This window comes from Nyctereutes procyonoides, unplaced genomic scaffold, assembly GCF_905146905.1.
Source record: "Nyctereutes procyonoides isolate TBG_1078 unplaced genomic scaffold, NYPRO_anot_genome, whole genome shotgun sequence".
Classification (NCBI taxonomy): Eukaryota; Metazoa; Chordata; class Mammalia; order Carnivora; family Canidae; genus Nyctereutes; species Nyctereutes procyonoides.
The window spans coordinates 33,536,327-33,559,197 of record NW_026575135.1 but is presented as its reverse complement, the minus strand read 5'-3'; the positions used below and the strand labels follow the sequence as shown (position 1 = coordinate 33,559,197).

Sequence of the window (22,871 nt, the reverse complement as noted above, 5' to 3'; positions counted from 1 at the left end):
CATGTGTGCCACCTTAGCCCTCCTCATCCCCTCCATCCTCCCTCCCTTGCTCCCCTCTCCCCACCTGGCCTCCAGGGGTCAGCTCCTCAGGCTTTCAGCTTTGGGCAAACCTCTCTTGGAGGGGATTGCTTTTGTCCCCTAAACAATCAACTGCCCAAGACCCAAGACTGTTCTTTTCATTCCCTCAGGTACTTGTCCGGTGTTTCCATAGCTTTCAGGGACACAAGGTACATGTCATGCACTACGTGTGTGTGTCAGGGGCACAGCTGTGGGTCAATTATCCTTGTGGTTGTTTTCACTTTTACCTTAAAGAGGACAGCAATTTTATTTTGCTAAATGTTGATTTCTATGTGGGGTTCAGTTCATTAGACTGTGGGGTCCTTCTAATGCTCTCGGTTTCTGAGGCCCCAGTGGACTCAGTGTGGAGTTTCCAGCCTTGGGGAGCTTGGATGGAAGGAAGTAATGACTGTCCCTGCCCTGTGGAGTCAGTCCTCTTCCAGGAGCTCTTTGATTCCTCATGCTCTGTCTCACTCTGAAAATGGGGGCAGTGAGGCCGGCAGAGGACGCTAAAGAAGTCTAGCCACTGTTGCTTTACTAGCTTCCGAGTTTTAAACCTGTGTATGTTCCTTTTAAGTTAAGATTTTTCTGGGCAAGGACAAAGATTGTCTTTCATTTCTGAATTTCTTTCCTTTTTTTTCTTAAGGTTTTGTTTAAATTCCAGTTAGCTACCATGTGGTGTGATGGTAGCTTCAGGTGCACAACATAGTGATTCAGCAGTTGCAGGCATCACCAGCTGCTCATGGCAAGTGCCCTCCCCAATCCCAGTCACCTGTTTCCCCCATCCCCTTGCCCCCTCCCCTCTGGTAACCATCATCCTTCTCTATAGTTAAGAATCTGTTTCTTGCTTTACCTGTTCCTCCCCCAGGAACCCACTGTGCTCCTTTGTTTTGCTTCTGAAATTCCACAAATGAGTGGGATCATAGTCTACTTGTCTTTCCCTGACTGACTTATTTCGCTTAGCACAATCCTCTCTAGCTCCATCTTGCAAATGGCAAGATTTCATTCTGTTTTATGGCTGAGAAATCCAGATTCCTTCCCATTTCATCTGGAGGTCAGTACCAAAATAGCGAAGTAAAAATGGAAACAGGAAAGGCCTGTACCATCAGTTTCCATCGCTTTCAATGCCTCATTTTTTTTTTTCTTTCTCCACTGAGCTTTCCTAGAAAGCTGTCATCGCATTTGGACGCACTGGGGCAACAGGAAGACAAAGGCCATCTGACCATGATGGAAGTGACCACACTGAGGTGACTCCCAGGTGAGAGAAGGACATCAGCAGCTCTTCTCCTCTCTGACCACCTTCCACCCTCTCCCCTGTGGCTTCTGCTTGTGGATTCCACCAAAGCAGCTCCCCCTATGGCCAGGTCCATCTCCCCGCCCCCCCCCCCCCACACACTGTGCTGGATGGTTAAAGTCCACAGAGCAGCTTACTGACCTGCCACACAGTGCTGATCAAAACAATAGATACTAACAAATAAAGAATATGATTGAAAGTAATGACATATGGCATGATGCAAAATAAATGCAATATTAACATGGTTTGTTAGTACATCGGATTCATGAATCTATCCAGAGACACATATATTACAAAAAAAAAAGGGGAAATTGGACAGCTCCGGTGGCTCAGTGGTTTAGCGCCACCTTCAGCCCAGGGGCTGAACCTGGAGATCGGGGATGGAGTCCCATGTTGGGCTCCCTGCATGGCCTGCTTCTGCCTCTGCCTGTGTCTCTGCCTCTCTCTCTCTCTCTCTCTCTCTCTCTGTGTGTGTGTGTGTCTCTCATGAATAAATAAATAAATAAAATCTTTAAAAAAGAAAATTCTGCTAAAAAACAATTTACACATTATTCTATTTTCATTGCATTTTCCTGTTGCACTTCAGAAGGCAGATCTCTCGAAACTATTATCTGTATATAGTCACTAGCTTCTCTTCTGTTCTTCACCCTTCCTTCTCCATTATGATTTCTGGCAATGAATTCGGTCATACCAGTTCTCCACAGCATCACCACACCCCCAACTTCCCAGCTTCTGAGTCACATTCCATCCAGCTTCTGGAATGATGCAATTCTTTGAAGTCTTTTTAGGCTTTGAAATAGACTCTTAAAAAAAAAAAGTAGGGGATTGCTGGGTGGCTCAGCGGTTTAGGTTTAGCACCTGCCTTCTGCTCAGGGCATGATCCTGGAGTCCCTGGATTGAGTCCCACATCAGGCTCCCTGCATGGCGCTTTCTTCTCCCTCTGCCTGTGTCTCTGCCTATCTTTCTCTTTCTGTGTTTCTCATGAATAAATAAATAAAATCTTTTTAAAAAGTATTATTTATTTTAGAGATAGAGAAAAAGAAAATGCAGGAACAGATGGAGAGGAGGGAGAGAATCAACCAGATTCTGCATCAAGTGCAGAGACTGAAGGAGGGACTCACTCACACCTAATTCATGGCCTGAACAGAATCAAGAAGTCGGGCCCTTAAACAACAATGGCACCCAGACACCCCAAATAGACTCCTAAATGAAATTTACTCTTACTCTACTACCTTAGGACCATTCCACCTGGTTTCCAGTGTGACTATTTTCTCCCCTAACCAGTGGAGGTTTGAGGAATCCATTTAATGTCCATTTCCCATTATAGACTTTCTTCCCATGGGGGCCCTTCTATTATTCAGGTTTCAGTAAAGGAAATGGCTAGTAACAGCAGACTCCAATATCCATTTTCTGAAGAATATTTGCACTGGGACATCTACTACTCTAACAGGGAAGGTATCTAGTGCTGTTGATTTTATTTCCAGATATGCCTGCTTCCTTTTCTGTTTACAGAATTCCTATCTCCCTTCTTCTTCTTCTTGTACCCTTTGCTATTACTGCCGTTACTTCACTCTGCTTGTTGTTTGGAGGTTTGTTTTTTCTCGACAGAACTCAGAGATACAGGGTAGGAGATGGGATCGGTTGTGTTCGCCCTCATCCTGACAAGCACATATGCACTGGCATCGAGGAGGACTATGGGTTGACTTCTCATGAGAGGAACAGAATCATGAGGAGAAGAGTCGTACGATCCATTTTTTCATCAGATTCTATTCCAACTCCATCCCTCTCAAAAGAAACAAATCCAAGAATGTTTGCATAGGATGGTTTAATGAACAAAAGAACAAAAAACTGAATGAATAGAAAGCATCCCCACTCCCCCTGAATCACAGAATGACGGTACGCCTACTAGTATACAAAGAGAACCCAGTTACTCTATAAATAGTAATAAATAGTAGTAAACGAATGAATGAATGAATGAATGAATGAATGAATGAATAAGTAGAAAGTAGAGAGACGGGCACGGTTATCTGAAAGTAAGCGGTGTTTGTTGACCTGACTTGGTGGTGCTGCCCCCTCCTGAACACGTTCCACACTGGATTGCCTTAGTGTCACCGTGATGGCAGACGAGAACATCTCTGAGGGGGCAAGGCATGTCCAAGTGTGCTCTGATCAGTCAGGGAATGTCATTTCCGTGCGGACCTGGGCGCGTCTCATTTCCTCCTCCTGATTCTTTCTTGCAAGATTGTCGAGGAGAAGAAGGATCTCCCAATTTCTGCTCGGACCATCTCCCAGGCACACGGGCTGTGGTTCTTGTCTTGCAGGTAGAGGGAGATCCTCTGGAAGTAGGTCCTCAGGGTGGAGTCGTCATGCATGAGGGGGGTCTCGGCCAGCCCCGCCTCCTGCAGGGGACAGGCCTCCAGGTCATCCAGCTGCTCCGAGAGCCCCGAGCACAGTTCCTCCAGGAGAGTCATGTTCCAAGGAGCAGAGGACGTGTCCGTGCAGAAGAGGTGGAAGACCTTCTGGGTCATCACGTGGACCACAGAGAGGGCCTGTGCCTCCTGGAGCCGCTGGCCATCAAACAGCTCCTTGGGGAAGGCAAAGTCATTGGTGTAATTGACACAAGCAGCGGCAGAGAGTCTCCTCATCTGTCCCAGGAGCGTCAGGACCCTCCAGTTGTGCAGGCCATGGGTGTCGGGCAGGTCGGAAGCCAGACAGCACAGGGAGTGGCAGCTGAGCAGCACCAGCTGAGAAGGAGCAGGGCAGGGCCACCGGGGATCCTGCAGGGACTGGACCTGGCTGGGCTGGGCTGGGCAGGTGTGGGAACCGCGGCTCCAGCTTCTCAGAGCATCCTCCTTCGTGCATGGGGCTTAAGTAGGCAACAGACACGTTTTCCATTTCTGAACGTCTCCCTCACTTTCTACTTCTCTATTTGCTTTCCTTTATGATGCACTTTCGACTGGCTCTAGAGCACTGTTTCCAAACTACATGGACGTGCTTGTCATGATTGCCCTTGCCTCCAGAGTCTTCTGGATTGTTTTTTCATGCATCATCCAGAAAAGTTCAGAACCCAGATGTGCTGTCTGTATACTATAGTGTATGTCCCATGCTCCTATCTGAACTTTGTACATACACAACCCCGTGTCGGTTCACCCTTCTCATGTTAAGGCAAAGCAGCGTTAGGGATGTCTAACGCTGGTAAACATGAAGGCCAATTGTTAGGTTTCCGATGTGGAATGGGATGGCCAACGTTAAAGAGTGACCCATCAAGTACTGAGAGGTACGTGATTTCTGATACGGAAAGCACATATGCAGGTGAACCATTTCTACAAAGACAAGAGAATGAACGCAGAGTCTTTCACTTTTTAGAATGATGCCAAACTGCTGATAGGATCGAAGAGTTAAATTACTTCCTTGACATGTGTTTCTCCAGTAAGGCCATTTCATGTTGCCTCAGCTGACAAAATGATCTCTTGCCTCACCTGCGACTCCGTACTCATCAAGGTGTTTTCAAAACTATTTTTTTCTATTTTGCACTGCATATAATTACTGTGTTGAATGTATATTGTGAAATCAAAGATAAGATATAATCTATTCGTTCTGATTTCCTGAAGTCCACATCACCTCCAGGCTCACCCAGAAGGAACCTCTACAAACAGACAATGGGAGCTCCCAATTTTGGAAAGGTCACCTCTTCCAGTTTGACTTTTAGATATTGGAAAGATGGATAGATTTTCTCATATCACAATGGCATGTTTTTCCTCGGTGTTTCATACTCTTCTTGCATATATATGGCTTATCTTCCACAAATTCCATGCCTATGTATTTTTGAGTGATATCGAAGAAAACCCAAAAGAGAAATCAAGAACTCAGATATATACCTTTGTTGGTCCACTCCAAGGGTGATGTTGGAGTGCCACAGACTATTATAATATTGAAAACTAGATCACAGCTCTCAAAACCACTTGTTATAGCCTTGGAGGCCTTGTAAGAACTGTTCCCTTGGGGGGAATATTGATTTTCGGGGACACTGTGCATGTAGACAAGCAAGGAATATATAGTCTTGAGATTTTGTACTCAATTTTAATGTGAAGCTAACCTCATTAGAAAAGTTTGTTTAAAAAAAATAAAAAAGATATTTTTTCCGTTTTCTTTCCCAAGGACCCTTGGTGGCTGAATGGGTTAATCTTACAATTCTTAGTTTAGAAGCAGGTCTTCACCTCCTGGAGCCCTGCCAGGAAATCTTTGTGGGGCTCCACACTCACCAGGAAGTCTGCTGGAAGATTCTCACCCATATGCCCCTCTCTGCAAGGCCATGCACTTTCTCTATGTCTGTAAAATAAAAAATGTTTTCATAAAAAGTATAATTTCCTTTTTCTGAACTACTTTTGCCAACATATAAAACGTATAATTTCCAAAAATGATATAAAAACTAGGTATATAGTGACTTACTACAACCACAGAGTTAGTTTTTTCTAGGTAAGAGCAGTTTCTTTGTTTTTTTGGATTCATTTGTTTGTTTTTCCTCTAGAGGAAAATCCAGCAGGGACAACCTGATGCAGAGAACTCAAACAAGCAAGGTTTTGTTTGACGCTGTCTTAGTCCATCTCTGGCTGTAGGGGGCAATCTTCTGTTGAAAATTATTGGACAGGCCACAGAATAATATGATACAACTTTCTATTTCCTTTTTGCTACAGCCACTATTTTAGCATTGTAACAGGGACGTTACCTCGTGTCCAAAAATAGTCAGCAGGAAAGAAAGAAGGGAAAAAGGCCTCTTCTAGGAGAGTTTCCAAATAGTGAAGAACTTTCACAAACTCTTGGTTTCAGTTAGTGGCTTTGTACTTGGAAGTAAAACTGTTAGTAAAAAAAAACCACAAAGAATAAAAAAATTTAAGAGTGTTTTCATTCATGAGAGACAGAGAGAGAGGGGCAGAGTCATAGGCACAGGGAGAAGCAGGCTCCTGTAGGGAGCTTGATGGAGGACTTGATTCCATGACCCCAGGATCAGAACCTAATCAAAGGCAAATGCTCAACCACTGAGCCACCCAGGTGCCCCCACAGAATCCATTTTAACTTCTTTTTTATTCTACACTCTCTTCCTTTGGGATCACTTCCATTCATGGGTTTAATGGGATGGAATTTCTTATAAATGACTTACATATCCATTTTCTAAGGAATATTTGCATTTGGATGTCTAACATTTACTGTGGGAGATATTTATTGCTTCTGTTTTTATTCCCAACATGTCTGCTCCCAGTGTCTGCTGAGAGATTTCAATTTTTCCTTTTGTCATTTAACCACTTAAAACAACTGATATTAATTGAGTGAGATTATTGCTTGGAGGTTGGTTTTTCTACAAAGTTCAATGATACAGACAAAGAATTGGATTTGCCATGTCCACCTCTATTCTCACAACAACATATATACTGGCTTGGAGAAAGTCTCTTTTTTACTTATAATGTGAACAACATAAAAATGAATGAGTTGTAAAATTTTTCATTAGGTATAATTAGACTTGGTTCCTCTTTCACTAAGAACCAAATAGAAGAATTGTGCTATAGAAACATTTAATGAGCAAAAGTAAAAACTGGAATAAATATAAAGCACTATAAGAACCTAGAAGTCCAGAGATTATGTGATCATAGTATAGAAGGGTGCTAATAACTCTTCTTTCTTAGAGCAGTTCCCGGATGGTGAGGTGTGGTGGGGTTTGGTAATGGAGAGGATGGGAGAGATGTGAACAGAGAGAGAGAACAAGGAAGGAAGTAATGGGTAGAAGAGTTCAGGTTATAAAAAAAGGTACTTAATTTAGAACCTCTAGTAGAAAGTGTGGAAACAGAATTGAGATAGGTGATTTAACAGGAAAAAACAACCATGAAGTGAGGACATTGCAATGAACTTCAGGGCAAGGTTTAATTTTATTTGCAATTTTTTTCTCTTACTTCCTCTTTAGTGCCTCTTGGGGAATGAGTTGACTCTCCAGGCATAGACATTATTGTTCTTGGTTTTCCCTGGTTTCATCCGTATTTCCACTATATGAATCCTCCATTCCTTACTTTCTAATGATAAATTTTTATAGATATCAATTTCTGATTATTTTTAAAGAATCTGTGGGAGCCTGAGTGGCTCAGTCGGTTAGGCATCTGCCTTTGGCTTGAGTCATGATCCCAAAACTCTGGGATAGAGCCCTGCATCAGGTTCCCTGTTGAGCAGGGGAACTGCTTCTCCCTCTCCCTCTCCCTCTCCTTCTTCTGCTTCCCCTGCTAGTGGAAACTCACTCTCTGTCAAATAAATAAATAAAATCATAAAAGAAAAAATCCCTAAGAAAATTCTATAGTGAGGAGTAATTGAATTTTAGATAACATGTGCATCAGAAATGAATAAGGAGGGGCAGCCCCAGTGGTGCAGGGGTTTAGTGTCGCCTGCAGCCCAGGATGTGATCCTGGAGAGGGGTCGAGTCCCACATAGAGCTCCCAGCATGGAGCCTGCTTCTCTCTCTGCCTGTGTCTCTGCATCCTCTCTCTCTCTCTCCTCAATAAATAAATAAAATAATCTTAAAAAAAAAGAAATTACTAAGGGAAAGACCCAGAGAGATAGGTCTCTCAAGTTTTATTCATCAGTCCCCTTCCCATCTCAGGAATCTCTGAGCGGGGCCTCTTCATTGTGAAGCGGCAACATGAGACAGATGAGTAGTCCTGAGCCTCTGGAACTCTCCCATCAGATGCCACTCACTATGTCCTACAAGTAGAATCTTACCAAATGGAGCATACATGACCCTGAAAACCTGACATTCTGCGCCTTTCCTACACAGAAGGCTCATGCATTAATATGCTAAAAAGACCATGGGCAGAAAACTATTCCTTGAGTGTTTCAGAGAAGGACCAGTAGAAAATATTGTTACCCATTTTAAAAATGAATAACTTAGGAAGAAGACAGGTCTCAGATCACTGTAGGGGCTGACATTAATCACTAATAATGACTGGCTGCTGCTTTCATAGACAGAGAAAAGAGATTGTCTTATATGTCATTTTTCCTTATCTTTTGCATCAATAGAGGTAGGAAGAAAAGCAGCTAAAGCCTTAGAGGATAATGTTCTACCTTGAATGCCAGGCCTTCCCTGGATTAACCAATGGTAATTGGTTAATGGTAACTGTAATGGTAATCATTTCACATTGAGTAAGGGAAACTACCCATGTTGGAACCACAGCTCTTACTTTACAATGTTTCTATTTTATTTATGTTTGTTTGTTTGTTTGTTTGTTTGTTTAGGCTCCACACAGGGTGGAGCCCAATTTGGGACTTGAACTCACACACTGATATCAAGACCTGAGCTGAGATCAAGAGTCAGATGCTCAACTGACTGAGCCACCCAGGTGCCCAGATTGTTCAATCATTTACTTTATCTACTGAACACTTGTTAGGCTCACAATTTTGAGCTGGACAGAGGGGATTCACTGTGTCTCTCCGTAGAAACTTCTAATATAGAAACAAGTGACTTTAGTTGTTCATTAAGTCTGTGTATTTCTATTAAGCTTCTGAATCTGCTCATCTGTCTGATGCTCAGAATGCAGCAGGTGAGGCCCCCAGGCTATTATGTCAGGGAGAAACAGCCTTCCTGCCTATACTCAGTCATGGTGTTTCATTTTCATTTTAAGTAACAACAAGAAAATGGATTTAAATAAGTTCATTTCACACAGTGATTCACTGGACATACTCCGACCTGCTCCTTCTGTGTCATGTTCTACGTCACCTTGAGGATCATACAAAGGGAAGTGAAAGAAAGGCCCAGGGGCTGGACTGGTTTTCTCTATCATTTTCAGGACATCAGTTTTTTGCTTCTCATTTCAGCTTTCCTAGAAGGCAACACATGCCAGTTGTGGGTGGGCAGACAAACAAAAAAGTTTAATAACATTGAGTCTGAATGTCACGAAAGTGAAAGAAGAGGCCTTTCTGCTGACAAAATGACAAAATGTGAGTTAGCAAAATTCAATGCACACCCCCCCCCAGGAGTGGCAGCTCTGGAAGGGGGGAGAAGGAAGGGGGTGCTGAGTTACCCCAAGGTAGGAGAAGGGGGACTGGGGGTGGTGGGGGGAGTAAGGCTCCAACAAGACCAACCCCTAGGTCCAGGGGCAGCCCCCAGCTTTGCCAGACCAGCCGCCTGAGTTTTCTTTCACTTACTCCACATGTGATCAGCTCTGAGGAGAGATGAGTCTCACCAAGAACTCATGACAGCCTGGCCCCCAGAACCCCAGCAGCTCACCCTCTGCAAGGAGAGCACATACTCCCCTTGCCTGGGCACTCTGCCTAGGTGATCAATGCACTCAGGCCATGGAAAGATTGCTTTGGGAAATCCTTTTTTCTTTTCTTTTTTTTTTTTTTTTGACATTTGTCATTTTATTTCAACTGTCCTTATTGATGGACATTTTGTTTCCAGTGTTTGTTTTTTTTTTAATTTATTTTTTATTAGTGTTCAATTTGCCAACATATAGAATAACACACCCAGTGCTCATCCCATCAAGTGCTCCCCTCCGTGCCTGTCACCCAGTCACCCCCACCCTCTGCCCACTTCCCTTTCTACCACCCCTTATTCGTTTCCCAGAGTTAGGAGTCTCTCATGTTCTGTCTCCCTTTCTGGTATTTCCCACTCATTTTTTCTGCTTTCCCCTTTATTCCCTTTCACTATTTTTTATATTCCTGCTTTGGGAAATCTAACCTGAGGACAAAGGGAACTGGAGGAGGTGAAAGATTGTGCCCTTCTTCTGCGTAAGAATAACGACAGTGATGCTGTTGAATGGTAACACCCAAGGTGATTGCATGCTAACTATTCTGATCTTTGAAATCATTCACTCCATCTTCTCAATGACCCTATTTGGGTCACACTCATTTATACAGCTGCTTACGGAGAAATAGCAACCAGGAGGGGTGAATTACTCTGAAGGTGCCAGAGATCGAAGGTCAAACATTAAGGAGATTTGAGATAATGGCTTGTCTGGAAGCACCTGTTAATAGAACTGAAAGCTAGAAAAGGACATGGATATAATAACCAGGAGAGTCCCTCACATGAAATCTGGAAGGCAGGGAGGGTGATTGGATCAGGATTCTAGATTCCACCTCAGGTGTTAAAGAGTTGTTGCTCCCGTTTTGTATGATGACAGAGGGTGTGGGATGAGTTAACTGAATGACTGACTTTCAGTTCTAAGGAAAGTTGCAAAATCCCTTGTATATACTCCTAAGGCAGTAGATTTAGAAACAGAATTGAAACAGAAGTTTGCAGCTGGCCCTGGAGTAACTCTCTTCCCTTCCATTACCCTGCAGACTGCTGTCATGTCATTGTCACCCGTTGCTGGGGACACTGCTATTGGCCACATGTGCGTAGGAGAACTCTGTGCTCTCAGAGTCCACATGAACTTTCTCAGTCTCGGGAAGGACACGGAGAGACAGTCGACTCAGTGCTGCCCGTTCTTATCGTTCCACCTGCTGAGGACATGTCGCTGAGCCAGTGGACACCTCCACAGCTCTCCTGTTCCAGGTTCTTTTTTTTTAATATATTTTTTAATTTATTTATGATAGGCACACAGTGAGAGAGAGAGAGAGAGAGAGAGAGAGAGAGGGGCAGAGACACAGGCAGAGGGAGAAGCAGGCTCCATGCAGGGAGCCCGACGTGGGACTCAATCCCGGTCTCCAGGATCGTGCCCTGGGCCAAAGGCAGGTGCTAAACCGCTGCGCCACCCAGGGATCCCCTGTTCCAGGTTCTTAAGTTGTTGCTAACCCTCAACGCTTTCATGTTTCCAGACATGCAGCTGCGCTGTTTTGAGCTAATGAGCGTCATGTGCCCTGTGGGATCAGAACATAGCAGCGCCCTAACACAGCGTAGATGTGCCCCTGGATTCCTTGAGTGTAGATGTGTGGGCTGGGTTCCGTCTATGACGTAAGTTCTGTGCAGGACTGGAGGCCAGGGGACCTTGAGCTCCGCAGTACATGAAGCAGCAGGCAGGGAGGGTGGAGGGAGGCCTAGGGTGCCCTGGCTCCTGAAGCTGGTTCGTCTTGGCTTTTCCAGCCGGTGCTGCACGGTGACCTCTCCCAGCCCATGTGTGGGTGCCCAGGGGTCGAGCCTTGCCTTCCCCACCATCCCTGGCAGGTGGACCAGAAGCGCTGGGGATAAAAGCTGCTGGAGGTCTCAGTCCTCTTGCCCTTGCCTCTGTCCCTTTGGCTCTGTTCCCCAACCCTCTCCGGTATTTAAGAATCAATAACTCTGGGATTGAAATTAAATGTGGCTATCAGGTGAGATTTTCCAGAGAAGACTTACTCTGTCTTAGAGTAAGGACACAGGTTTTTGCCAGCATTAGAATCTCTGGTTGTCAACAAGTAGCCTTTTTATAGCCAGAAGGGACATCCTCAGGAAGAGGTCCCTTTTCTGCCTAGATCCCAAGGCCCGCCTCCAGCCTTAGTCACATGTGGCCACCTGGGTCAATCTTCTCTAAGGACCTCCATTAACTGGCCCTTCAATCTGACCTTGCTTTCTGTTTCTTTTTAGCTACAGCTACTGTTACATCACATTGGTTGGACATCAAAACAAAGCCTCTGTTGCAGGTGTTTCTGCAAAACCTAGAGATTTCATTTGATTTTTTCTTTCTACTTCTGACAAGCTGTTCTTTAGAGAAACTTCTCAGCTGAGAACACAACTGAACAGAAAACCATTGTGTGAGCAGGCTAGGAGGTCAAGAGGGTGAATGCCCAGGGTGCTGTGGGGACTTCTGCCTTGGAGAGGAAGGAAACTGTTAGTATAGGGGAATGTGTTCTGGAATGCAGAGGGGAGGGCAGGGGCAGGTGCCAGAAGGTTAAAGAATAACGTGTTCTTCTGCATTTCCACCTAGATATGTATTCTTGACCCTCAGATATTCGTAAAGCCACCATGTCATCACTGAATATAAATAAGATCCTTCTTAGAAATGAAGAATGAGGGAATCCCTGTGTAACTCAGCAGTTTAGCGCCTGACTTCACGCCCAGGGCATGATCCTGGATTGAGTCCCACAACGGGCTCCCTACATGGAGCCTGCTTCTCCCTCTGCCTGTGTCTGCCACCTCTCTCTTTGTGTCTCTCATGAATAATTAAATAAAATCTAAAAAAAAAAAAAAGGGAAAGAAAAGAAGAATGAATTGGTCAGCCTTCTTTAGAATTCCTGACAGATTTCTGGTTTTTGAGCCTGCCTCCTTTAGAGGTCAGATGGTGAAGGGTAGGATGCAGTTATCAAGAATTTTGTACGGAGACAAAATTATCATATAGAAGCCCCTGAAGAAGAATAAAAAAATATGTACCATATTTTAAATCATTACTCTATGGAAGATGCAATGATAGATGCCTTTAAAGTCTCTGAGTTCAGTTAATATTCACAATATTCTTTTATAAGTGTTAAATTGTTTTTAATTCTGAATGATACAGGACTTGCTCTCATTCTATGCATTTCCATTATTATGTTGTGTTTTCAGCTGATTTCGATAATTTTTTTAAAATTTAAATTAAGAAAGAAAGAGAATACTTGACTCTGCTTCCCACTCTCATTATTGACTGATGTCTGTTAGTCTTTATGGCCATCAGAATTTGGCATTTGGGGATCCACCCAAAACTGTGATGTTCATAAAATTAGGAAACATCACAATCTAGTAACATAGAAGAATTCTTATCCTACCAAACTCTAGAAAAAAGAAATGTAGTATCATGGGTTGTGGTTAACCAGGGTCATAATGATAAGGTAAGTAACCTAATTAATAAAGCCAATAATTCCAGGATCACTAAAGTGGTAAGAGATAGTGTGATGAGTTATGATGAGGAATGATGAGTTATCTTTTACTACCTAGTGAATTCTTCAAGATAAACTGCTTGCTGATTCACAAGCTGGTCATAATGACCAAGACAGGATAGCCATTGTAAGTCATTAAGTCATGATTCTAAATAAATACAATATTAAACAAATTGAGATGATTTACCAGAACGTCAATTCCATGAATTCACTCAGAAAAGACATATGACATAAAGGGTCAGAGTAGTCACAGAAAATCTAACCCCATCATTACCAGATCCCACACTATATTCTTCACTTCAAAGGCACTAACTTCTCTTATTTATGCTCCCATCTACTCCAGTGTGATTTCTGCTTACTCATCCATAAAACCTACTCTCAGCAAGGTCAGCAGTGGCTTCAATTATTCTGAAGTAGTGGGCAGATTCCACCTACCACTTCCATGAATCCACTGTGTTCTTCTAAGCACATTTATTTTCTTAAGTACACTCCTCACCATCCTGTCTTGTTATCCATGTACTCTATGGCCATGATTCCACTGTCTCCTTGTGGCTCTTTTCCCCCCTCCCTTTGATGGTTGATCCTCAGAACTACATTCATGTCTTCTTCTCACACTACACTGTCTCCCCACATGGCCACCTCTGTTTCTGGCTTTTCCGAGCTAGATACAGACCTCAGCCATGGCGTTTCTTGCCTAATGCAAGCTCACCTCTCCCCTGACACTGGGCATTTGTGCTTCCATGTTTACTGGTCACCTCAGGAGGGGTCCACAGCTTTTATGTGTACTTCCTGAGATTCTGCATTCTAGAATCAGGTGAGAGAATTCACTTTTCTCCCTTTTCATTATAACACTAACGATAAGGATTGTTTTTAGGTTTCTATCCCTACAAAACCAAAGATATAGACATCAAGAACTGTATGTGTCATGTCATATATTCTAAAGGACAATGGACAATTTTTCTTAGAGGACTTCTGATGTTAATGGAATATGGTGGGTCAGTGCATTCTTCTGGCCAATTTTCAATCAGGATACACAATTAGATTTTGTGGTAGTCTTCAAAATACTTCCCATAGGAAAAGCCCAATAAAGAAAAAAAACCCCAATAAATTGACTAAATATAAAGAAAAATTTTATTTTATTGGCCACCTTGTAAAGATGCACATAATATTATATGAAAAATATAAAAATAAAAATTTACATGAATAAATATTTAAATAGAAAAATAGACAACTGCAAGCAACTAGTGCTTTTAGAGTTGACATATCCCTTACTTTTTCTGAAAACACATGACAAATTGATTTTGTTCATGTCACCATTACAGCAGAAATGAGAACAGAACAGGGCAAGTATGATATTATTTGTCAGAAGGAATCATTTCCGTGCGGACCTGGGCACGGTCTGGTCTCATTTCCTCCTCCTGATTCTTTCTTGCAAGATTGTCGAGGAGAAGAAGGATCTCCCGATTTCTGCTCGGACCATCTCCCAGGCACACGGGCTGTGGTTCTTGTCTTGCAGGTAGAGGGAGATCCTCTGGAAGTAGGTCCTCAGGGTGGAGTCGTCATGCGTGAGGGGGGTCTCGGCCAGCCCCACTTCCTGCAGGGGACAGGCCTCCAGGTCATCCAGCTGCTCCGAGAGCCCTGAGCACAGGTCCTCCAAGAGAGTAATGTTCCAAGGAGCAGAGGACGTGTCCATGCAGAAGAGGTGGAAGACCTTCTGGGTCATCACGTGGACCACAGAGAGGGCCTGCGCCTCCTGGAGCCGCTGGCCATCAAACAGCTCCTTGGGGAAGGCAAAGTCATTGGTGTAGTGGTCACAAGAGCCGGCGGAGAGTCTCCTCATCTGTCCCAGGAGCGTCAGGACCCTCCAGTTGCGCAGGCCGTGGGTGTCGGGCAGGTCGCAAGCCAGACTGCACAGGGAGTGGCAGCTGAGCAGCAACAGGGCCACCGAGAAGGAGCAGGGCACGGCCATCGGGGATCCTGCAGGGGCTGTGGGCCTGGCTGTGCTGGGCAAGTGTGGGAACCGCGGCTCCAGCTTCTCTGAGCATCTTCCCTCGTGTGTGGGGCTTAAGTAGGCCACAGACGCGTTTTCCATTTCTGAACGTCTCCCTCACTTTCTACTTCTCTTTTTGCTTTCCTTTATGATGCACTTTCGACTGGCTCTAGAGCACTGTTTCCCAACTACATGGGCGGCGTGCTTGTCATGACTGCCCTTGCCTCCAGAGTCTTCTGGATTGGCTTTTCACGCATCATCCAGAAAAGTTCGGAACCCGGATGCGCTGTCTCTAGAGTACAGTGTATGTCCCATGCTCCTATCTGAACTGTGTACACACACAACTCCGTGTCGGTTGACCCGTCTCATGTGAAGGCGAAGCAGGGTTAAGGATGTCTAACGCTGGTAAGCATGAAGGCCAATTGTTAGGCTTCCGACGTGGAATGGGATGGCCAACGTTGTAGAGTGACCTATCGAGTACTGAGAGGTACGTGATTTCTGATACGGAAAGCACATATGCAGGTGAATCATGTCTACAAAGACGAGAGAATGAACGCAGAGTCTCTCACAAGTTAGGACGATGCCAAACTGCTGATAGGAATCGAACAGTTGAATTACTTCCCTGACATGTGTTTCTCCTGTAAGGCCATTTCATGTTGCCTCGGCTGACAAAGTGATCTCTTGCCTCCCCTGCGACTCCGTACTCATCAAGGTGTTTTCAAAACTCCTTTTGTTGTGTTTCGCACTGTGTACAGTTACTGATGCGTTGACTGTCTTTCGTAACGTCAAACGATCATGTAGAATCCCTTTGTTCTGAAATGCTGAGAGCCCACATCACCTCCAGGCTCACACGGGAGCCACATCCACAAAGCGCCAAAGGTAGCTCCCAAGTCAGCCAGGGCCACCTCACCCAGTGACGTTGAGATCCAGGAACGGATGGAGAGAAAGTCCTCTGCTCACAGGGTTCTGTCATTCCTAGGTGTGTCGCCCTCCTCTGCACACATTTCAGGGCTCTTCCATTAATTCAATGGCCATGCTTCTTGTGTGGTACTCAAGAAAGCCCAAGGAGAGACAACGAACAGGAAGGAAGAAGCTTTGGCTGGGGCCCTCCCAGACTGAGCTTTGGAGAGCCTACAGACCACTGGACTACCTAAGACTAGTTCACAGAGCTCAGAATCTTGGAAGCCTTGTCACAGGGATTCCCTCTGGTGGCTGAAGGTTCATTTTCAGGGACTCTATGCAGATACAGACCACGGATGTTGGGAAAGTCTATCTCGTATTTATTTTTCTGTGCAGCTAACTACTCGTAGAAGACATCTTGATTTTTAGAGAAAGAGAGTGAGAGAGAGAGTGAAAGCAATATATAGAGCAGCATGAGGGATCCCTGGGTGGCGCAGCGATTTGGCGCCTGCCTTTGGCTCAGGGCGCGATCCTGGAGACCCGGGATCGAGTCCCACGTCAGGCTCCCGGTGCATGGAGCCTGCTTCTCCCTCTGCCTATGTCTCTGCCTCTCTCTCTCTCTCTCCCTGTGTGACTATCATAAATAAATAAAAATTAAAAAAAAATAGAGCAGCATGAGCAGGGGAGGAGAGGGAGTAGCAGTCACCCAACTGAGAAGGAGCCCGAAGACAGGCTCCATCCAAGGACCCTGGGATTGGCGATCTAGCCAAAGACAGATGCCTCATGGAACGAGCCACCCAGGTGCCCCAGGGACAAGGAATCCTCTGCAGTCTCTGCACTTGTGGGGAGCCTGATGTGGGGTTCCATCCAACCACCCTGAGATGAGGCACTCAGCTGAAACCAAGATCTGCCTGCTTACCGACCTTGCCAACCACATTGCCTACCTCGCTGCTCTTTGGAACACTGTATTTTCCAGAGGGGGGGAGAGAGAGAGAGGAGAGAGAGAGAGAGAGACAGAGAGAGAGAGAGAGACAGAGAAATGCTGAGGAAATGGCTTTTTACACTCTCTGAATCCGTTCCTTCTGAGAAAAGGCTGTTTTTACCTCTGGAGATGAATCATCCAGCAGGGGCAGCCTGATGCAGAGAACACAAGCCAGGTGTCCAGGCCTGGTCACTATCTCAGTGCATTGCTGGCTGTAGGGGGCAGTCTTCTGCTGGAGAGCATCGGACAGACCACCGAGTCCAATCCTCCCGCTTTGTCTTTGCTTGTTCCTACAGCCACTGTCCCCTGGTTGTAACGGGGACGTGCCCTCCTGGCCATAATGGTCCGTCATCAGGAGCCAAAGAAGACAACAAGGCCTCTCGGAGGAGAGTTTCCAAAAAGTAGGGAACCTCCACAGACTCTGGGCTTCAGTGAGTGGCTTGCCCTTAGAAGTCTCATGGCCACACAGGATCCACAAGGGAATCCATTTGGAGACCACTTCTCCTTCGGGACTCTGCTCCCATGGGACCGCTTCCATTGCTAGGCTTCCAGGGCACGGGCCGGCTTGTAACTGGCAGACCCCAATAGGCATTTTCTTAAGGACATTGGCACTGGGACATCCACCAGTCTAATAGGGAAGGTATTATCCAGTGCTGTTGATTATATTTCCGGATATGCCTGCTGCCTTTCCTGCTTACAGAGTTGCTATGTCCCTTCTTCTTCTTCTTGTACCCTTTGCTATTACTGCCGTTACTTCACTCTGCTGGTTGTTTGGAGGTTTGTTTTTTTCTCGACAGAACACAGAGATACAGGGTAGGAGATGGGATCGGTTGTGTGCGCCCTCATCCTGGCAGGCACATATGCACTGGCATCGAGGAGGACTATGGGTTGACTTCTCATGAGAGGAACAGAATCATGAGGAGAAGAGTCGTACGATCCATTTTTTTCATCAGATTCTATTCCGACTCCATCCCTCTCGAAAGAAACAACAAATCCAAGAAAGTTTGCAGAAAAAGGTTTACTGACCAAAAGAATAAAACACTGAATAAATAGAAAGCATCCCCACTCCCCCTGAATCACACAGGGACGGTACACCTACTAGTATACAAAGAGAACCCACTTAAGGTAGAAATAGAAATAAATAAATAAATAAATAAATAAATAAATAAATAAATAAATAAATCAACGAATCAGCAGTCAGTAGAGAGATGGGCACGGTTATCTGAAAGTAAGCGGTGTTTGTCGACTTGACTTCATGGCGCTGCCCCGTCCTGAACACTTTCGACACCCCGATTGCCTTCGTGTCACCGTGATGGCAGACGTGAGCTTCTCTGAGGTGGCAGGACACGTGCAAGTGTGCTCTGATCAGTTAGGGAATGTCATTTCCGTGCGGACCTGGGCGCGTCTCATTTCCTCCTCCTGATTCTTTCTTGCAAGATTGTCGAGGAGAAGAAGGATCTCCCGATTTCTGCTCGGACCATCTCCCAGGCACACGGGCTGTGGTTCTTGTCTTGCAGGTAGAGGGAGATCCTCTGGAAGTAGGTCCTCAGGGTGGAGTCGTCATGCGTGAGGGGGGTCTCGGCCAGCCCCACTTCCTGCAGGGGACAGGCCTCCAGGTCATCCAGCTGCTCCGAGAGCCCCGAGCACAGTTCCTCCAGGAGAGTCATGTTCCAAGGAGCAGAGGACGTGTCCGTGCAGAAGAGGTGGAAGACCTTCTGGGTCATCACGTGGACCACAGAGAGGGCCTGCGCCTCCTGGAGCCGCTGGCCATCAAACAGCTCCTTGGGGAAGGCAAAGTCATTGGTGTAGTGGTCACAAGAGCCGGCGGAGAGTCTCCTCATCTGTCCCAGGAGCGTCAGGACCCTCCAGTTGCGCAGGCCGTGGGTGTCGGGCAGGTCGCAAGCCAGACTGCACAGGGAGTGGCAGCTGAGCAGCACCAGGGCCACCGAGAAGGAGCAGGGCACGGCCATCGGGGATCCTGCAGGGGCTGTGGGCCTGGCTGTGCTGGGCAAGTGTGGGAACCGCGGCTCCAGCTTCTCTGAGCATCTTCCCTCGTGTGTGGGGCTTAAGTAGGCCACAGACGCGTTTTCCATTTCTGAACGTCTCCCTCACTTTCTACTTCTCTTTTTGCTTTCCTTTATGATGCACTTTCGACTGGCTCTAGAGCACTGTTTCCCAACTACATGGGCGGCGTGCTTGTCATGACTGCCCTTGCCTCCAGAGTCTTCTGGATTGGCTTTTCACGCATCATCCAGAAAAGTTCGGAACCCGGATGCGCTGTCTCTAGAGTACAGTGTATGTCCCATGCTCCTATCTGAACTGTGTACACACACAACCCCGTGTCGGTTGACCCGTCTCATGTGAAGGCGAAGCAGGGTTAAGGATGTCTAACGCTGGTAAGCATGAAGGCCAATTGTTAGGCTTCCGACGTGGAATGGGATGGCCAACGTTGTAGAGTGACCTATCGAGTACTGAGAGGTACGTGATTTCTGATACGGAAAGCACATATGCAGGTGAATCATGTCTACAAGGACAAGAGAATGAACGCAGAGTCTCTCACAAGTTAGGACGATGCCAAACTGCTGATAGGAATCGAACAGTTGAATTACTTCCCTGACATGTGTTTCTCCTGTAAGGCCATTTCATGTTGCCTCGGCTGACAAAGTGATCTCTTGCCTCCCCTGCGACTCCGTACTCATCAAGGTGTTTTCAAAACTCCTTTTGTTGTGTTTCGCACTGTGTACAGTTACTGATGCGTTGACTGTCTTTCGTAACGTCAAACGATCATGTAGAATCCCTTTGTTCTGAAATGCTGAGAGCCCACATCACCTCCAGGCTCACACGGGAGCCACATCCACAAAGCGCCAAAGGTAGCTCCCAAGTCAGCCAGGGCCACCTCACCCAGTGACGTTGAGATCCAGGAACGGATGGAGAGAAAGTCCTCTGCTCACAGGGTTCTGTCATTCCTAGGTGTGTCGCCCTCCTCTGCACACATTTCAGGGCTCTTCCATTAATTCAATGGCCATGCTTCTTGTGTGGTACTCAAGAAAGCCCAAGGAGAGACAACGAACAGGAAGGAAGAAGCTTTGGCTGGGGCCCTCCCAGACTGAGCTTTGGAGAGCCTACAGACCACTGGACTACCTAAGACTAGTTCACAGAGCTCAGAATCTTGGAAGCCTTGTCACAGGGATTCCCTCTGGTGGCTGAAGGTTCATTTTCAGGGACTCTATGCAGATACAGACCACGGATGTTGGGAAAGTCTATCTCGCATTTATTTTTCTGTGCAGCTAACTACTCGTAGAAGACATCTTGATTTTTAGAGAAAGAGAGTGAGAGAGAGAGTGAAAGCAATATATAGAGCAGCATGAGGGATCCCTGGGTGGCGCAGCGATTTGGCGCCTGCCTTTGGCTCAGGGCGCGATCCTGGAGACCCGGGATCGAGTCCCACGTCAGGCTCCCGGTGCATGGAGCCTGCTTCTCCCTCTGCCTATGTCTCTGCCTCTCTCTCTCTCTCTCCCTGTGTGACTATCATAAATAAATAAAAATTAAAAAAAAATAGAGCAGCATGAGCAGGGGAGGAGAGGGAGTAGCAGTCACCCAACTGAGAAGGAGCCCGAAGACAGGCTCATCCAAGGACCCTGGGATTGGCGATCTAGCCAAAGAGAGATGCCTCATGGAACGAGCCACCCAGGTGCCCCAGGGACAAGGAATCCTCTGCAGTCTCTGCACTTGTGGGGAGCCTGATGTGGGGTTCCATCCAACCACCCTGAGATGAGGCACTCAGCTGAAACCAAGATCTGCCTGCTTACCGACCTTGCCAACCACATTGCCTACCTCGCTGCTCTTTGGAACACTGTATTTTCCAGAGGGGGGGAGAGAGAGAGAGGAGAGAGACAGAGAGACAGAGAGAGAGAGAGAGAGAGACAGAGAAATGCTGAGGAAATGGCTTTTTACACTCTCTGAATCCGTTCCTTCTGAGAAAAGGCTGTTTTTACCTCTGGAGATGAATCATCCAGCAGGGGCAGCCTGATGCAGAGAACACAAGCCAGGTGTCCAGGCCTGGTCACTATCTCAGTGCATTGCTGGCTGTAGGGGGCAGTCTTCTGCTGGAGAGCATCGGACAGACCACCGAGTCCAATCCTCCCGCTTTGTCTTTGCTTGTTCCTACAGCCACTGTCCCCTGGTTGTAACGGGGACGTGCCCTCCTGGCCATAATGGTCCGTCATCAGGAGCCAAAGAAGACAACAAGGCCTCTCGGAGGAGAGTTTCCAAAAAGTAGGGAACCTCCACAGACTCTGGGCTTCAGTGAGTGGCTTGCCCTTAGAAGTCTCATGGCCACACAGGATCCACAAGGGAATCCATTTGGAGACCACTTCTCCTTCGGGACTCTGCTCCCATGGGACCGCTTCCATTGCTAGGCTTCCAGGGCACGGGCCGGCTTGTAACTGGCAGACCCCAATAGGCATTTTCTTAAGGACATTGGCACTGGGACATCCACCAGTCTAATAGGGAAGGTATTATCCAGTGCTGTTGATTATATTTCCGGATATGCCTGCTGCCTTTCCTGCTTACAGAGTTGCTATGTCCCTTCTTCTTCTTCTTGTACCCTTTGCTATTACTGCCGTTACTTCACTCTGCTGGTTGTTTGGAGGTTTGTTTTTTTCTCGACAGAACTCAGAGATACAGGGTAGGAGATGGGATCGGTTGTGTGCGCCCTCATCCTGACAGGCACATATGCACTGGCATCGAGGAGGACTATGGGTTGACTTCTCATGAGAGGAACAGAATCATGAGGAGAAGAGTCGTACGATCCATTTTTTTCATCAGATTCTATTCCGACTCCATCCCTCTCGAAAGAAACAACAAATCCAAGAAAGTTTGCAGAAAAAGGTTTACTGACCAAAAGAATAAAACACTGAATAAATAGAAAGCATCCCCAACTCCCCCTGAATCACACAGGGACGGTACACCTACTAGTATACAAAGAGAACCCACTTAAGGTAGAAATAGAAATAAATAAATGAATAAATAAATAAATAAATAAATAAATAAATAAATAAATCAACGAATCAGCAGTCAGTAGAGAGATGGGCACGGTTATCTGAAAGTAAGCGGTGTTTGTCGACTTGACTTCATGGCGCTGCCCCGTCCTGAACACTTTCGACACCCCGATTGCCTTCGTGTCACCGTGATGGCAGACGTGAGCTTCTCTGAGGTGGCAGGACACGTGCAAGTGTGCTCTGATCAGTTAGGGAATGTCATTTCCGTGCGGACCTGGGCGCGTCTCATTTCCTCCTCCTGATTCTTTCTTGCAAGATTGTCGAGGAGAAGAAGGATCTCCCGATTTCTGCTCGGACCATCTCCCAGGCACACGGGCTGTGGTTCTTGTCTTGCAGGTAGAGGGAGATCCTCTGGAAGTAGGTCCTCAGGGTGGAGTCGTCATGCGTGAGGGGGGTCTCGGCCAGCCCCACTTCCTGCAGGGGACAGGCCTCCAGGTCATCCAGCTGCTCCGAGAGCCCCGAGCACAGTTCCTCCAGGAGGGTCATGTTCCAAGGAGCAGAGGACGTGTCCGTGCAGAAGAGGTGGAAGACCTTCTGGGTCATCACGTGGACCACAGAGAGGGCCTGCGCCTCCTGGAGCCGCTGGCCATCAAACAGCTCCTTGGGGAAGGCAAAGTCATTGGTGTAGTGGTCACAAGAGCCGGCGGAGAGTCTCCTCATCTGTCCCAGGAGCGTCAGGACCCTCCAGTTGCGCAGGCCGTGGGTGTCGGGCAGGTCGCAAGCCAGACTGCACAGGGAGTGGCAGCTGAGCAGCACCAGGGCCACCGAGAAGGAGCAGGGCACGGCCAT

General features: G+C 46.5%; 3 protein-coding genes and 1 pseudogene across 3 annotated transcripts; all 4 read right to left on the bottom strand.

The window, feature by feature from the left end:
- Nucleotides 1-3,561: 3,561 nt before the first annotated feature.
- Nucleotides 3,562-4,246, bottom strand: LOC129494587 (interferon alpha-1/2-like; annotated as a pseudogene).
- Nucleotides 4,247-14,555: 10,309 nt separating this feature from the next.
- Nucleotides 14,556-15,119, bottom strand: LOC129494482 (interferon alpha-1/2-like). The gene has a single exon (XM_055301367.1). It carries the CDS (start codon nucleotides 15,117-15,119, stop codon nucleotides 14,556-14,558), a length of 564 nt encoding a protein of 187 aa, XP_055157342.1.
- Nucleotides 15,120-18,428: 3,309 nt separating this feature from the next.
- Nucleotides 18,429-18,992, bottom strand: LOC129494500 (interferon alpha-1/2). The gene has a single exon (XM_055301386.1). It carries the CDS (start codon nucleotides 18,990-18,992, stop codon nucleotides 18,429-18,431), a length of 564 nt encoding a protein of 187 aa, XP_055157361.1.
- A 3,315-nt stretch (nucleotides 18,993-22,307) lies between these two features.
- Nucleotides 22,308-22,871, bottom strand: LOC129494487 (interferon alpha-1/2). The gene has a single exon (XM_055301371.1). The coding sequence runs from the start codon at nucleotides 22,869-22,871 to the stop codon at nucleotides 22,308-22,310; it is 564 nt and encodes a 187-aa protein (XP_055157346.1).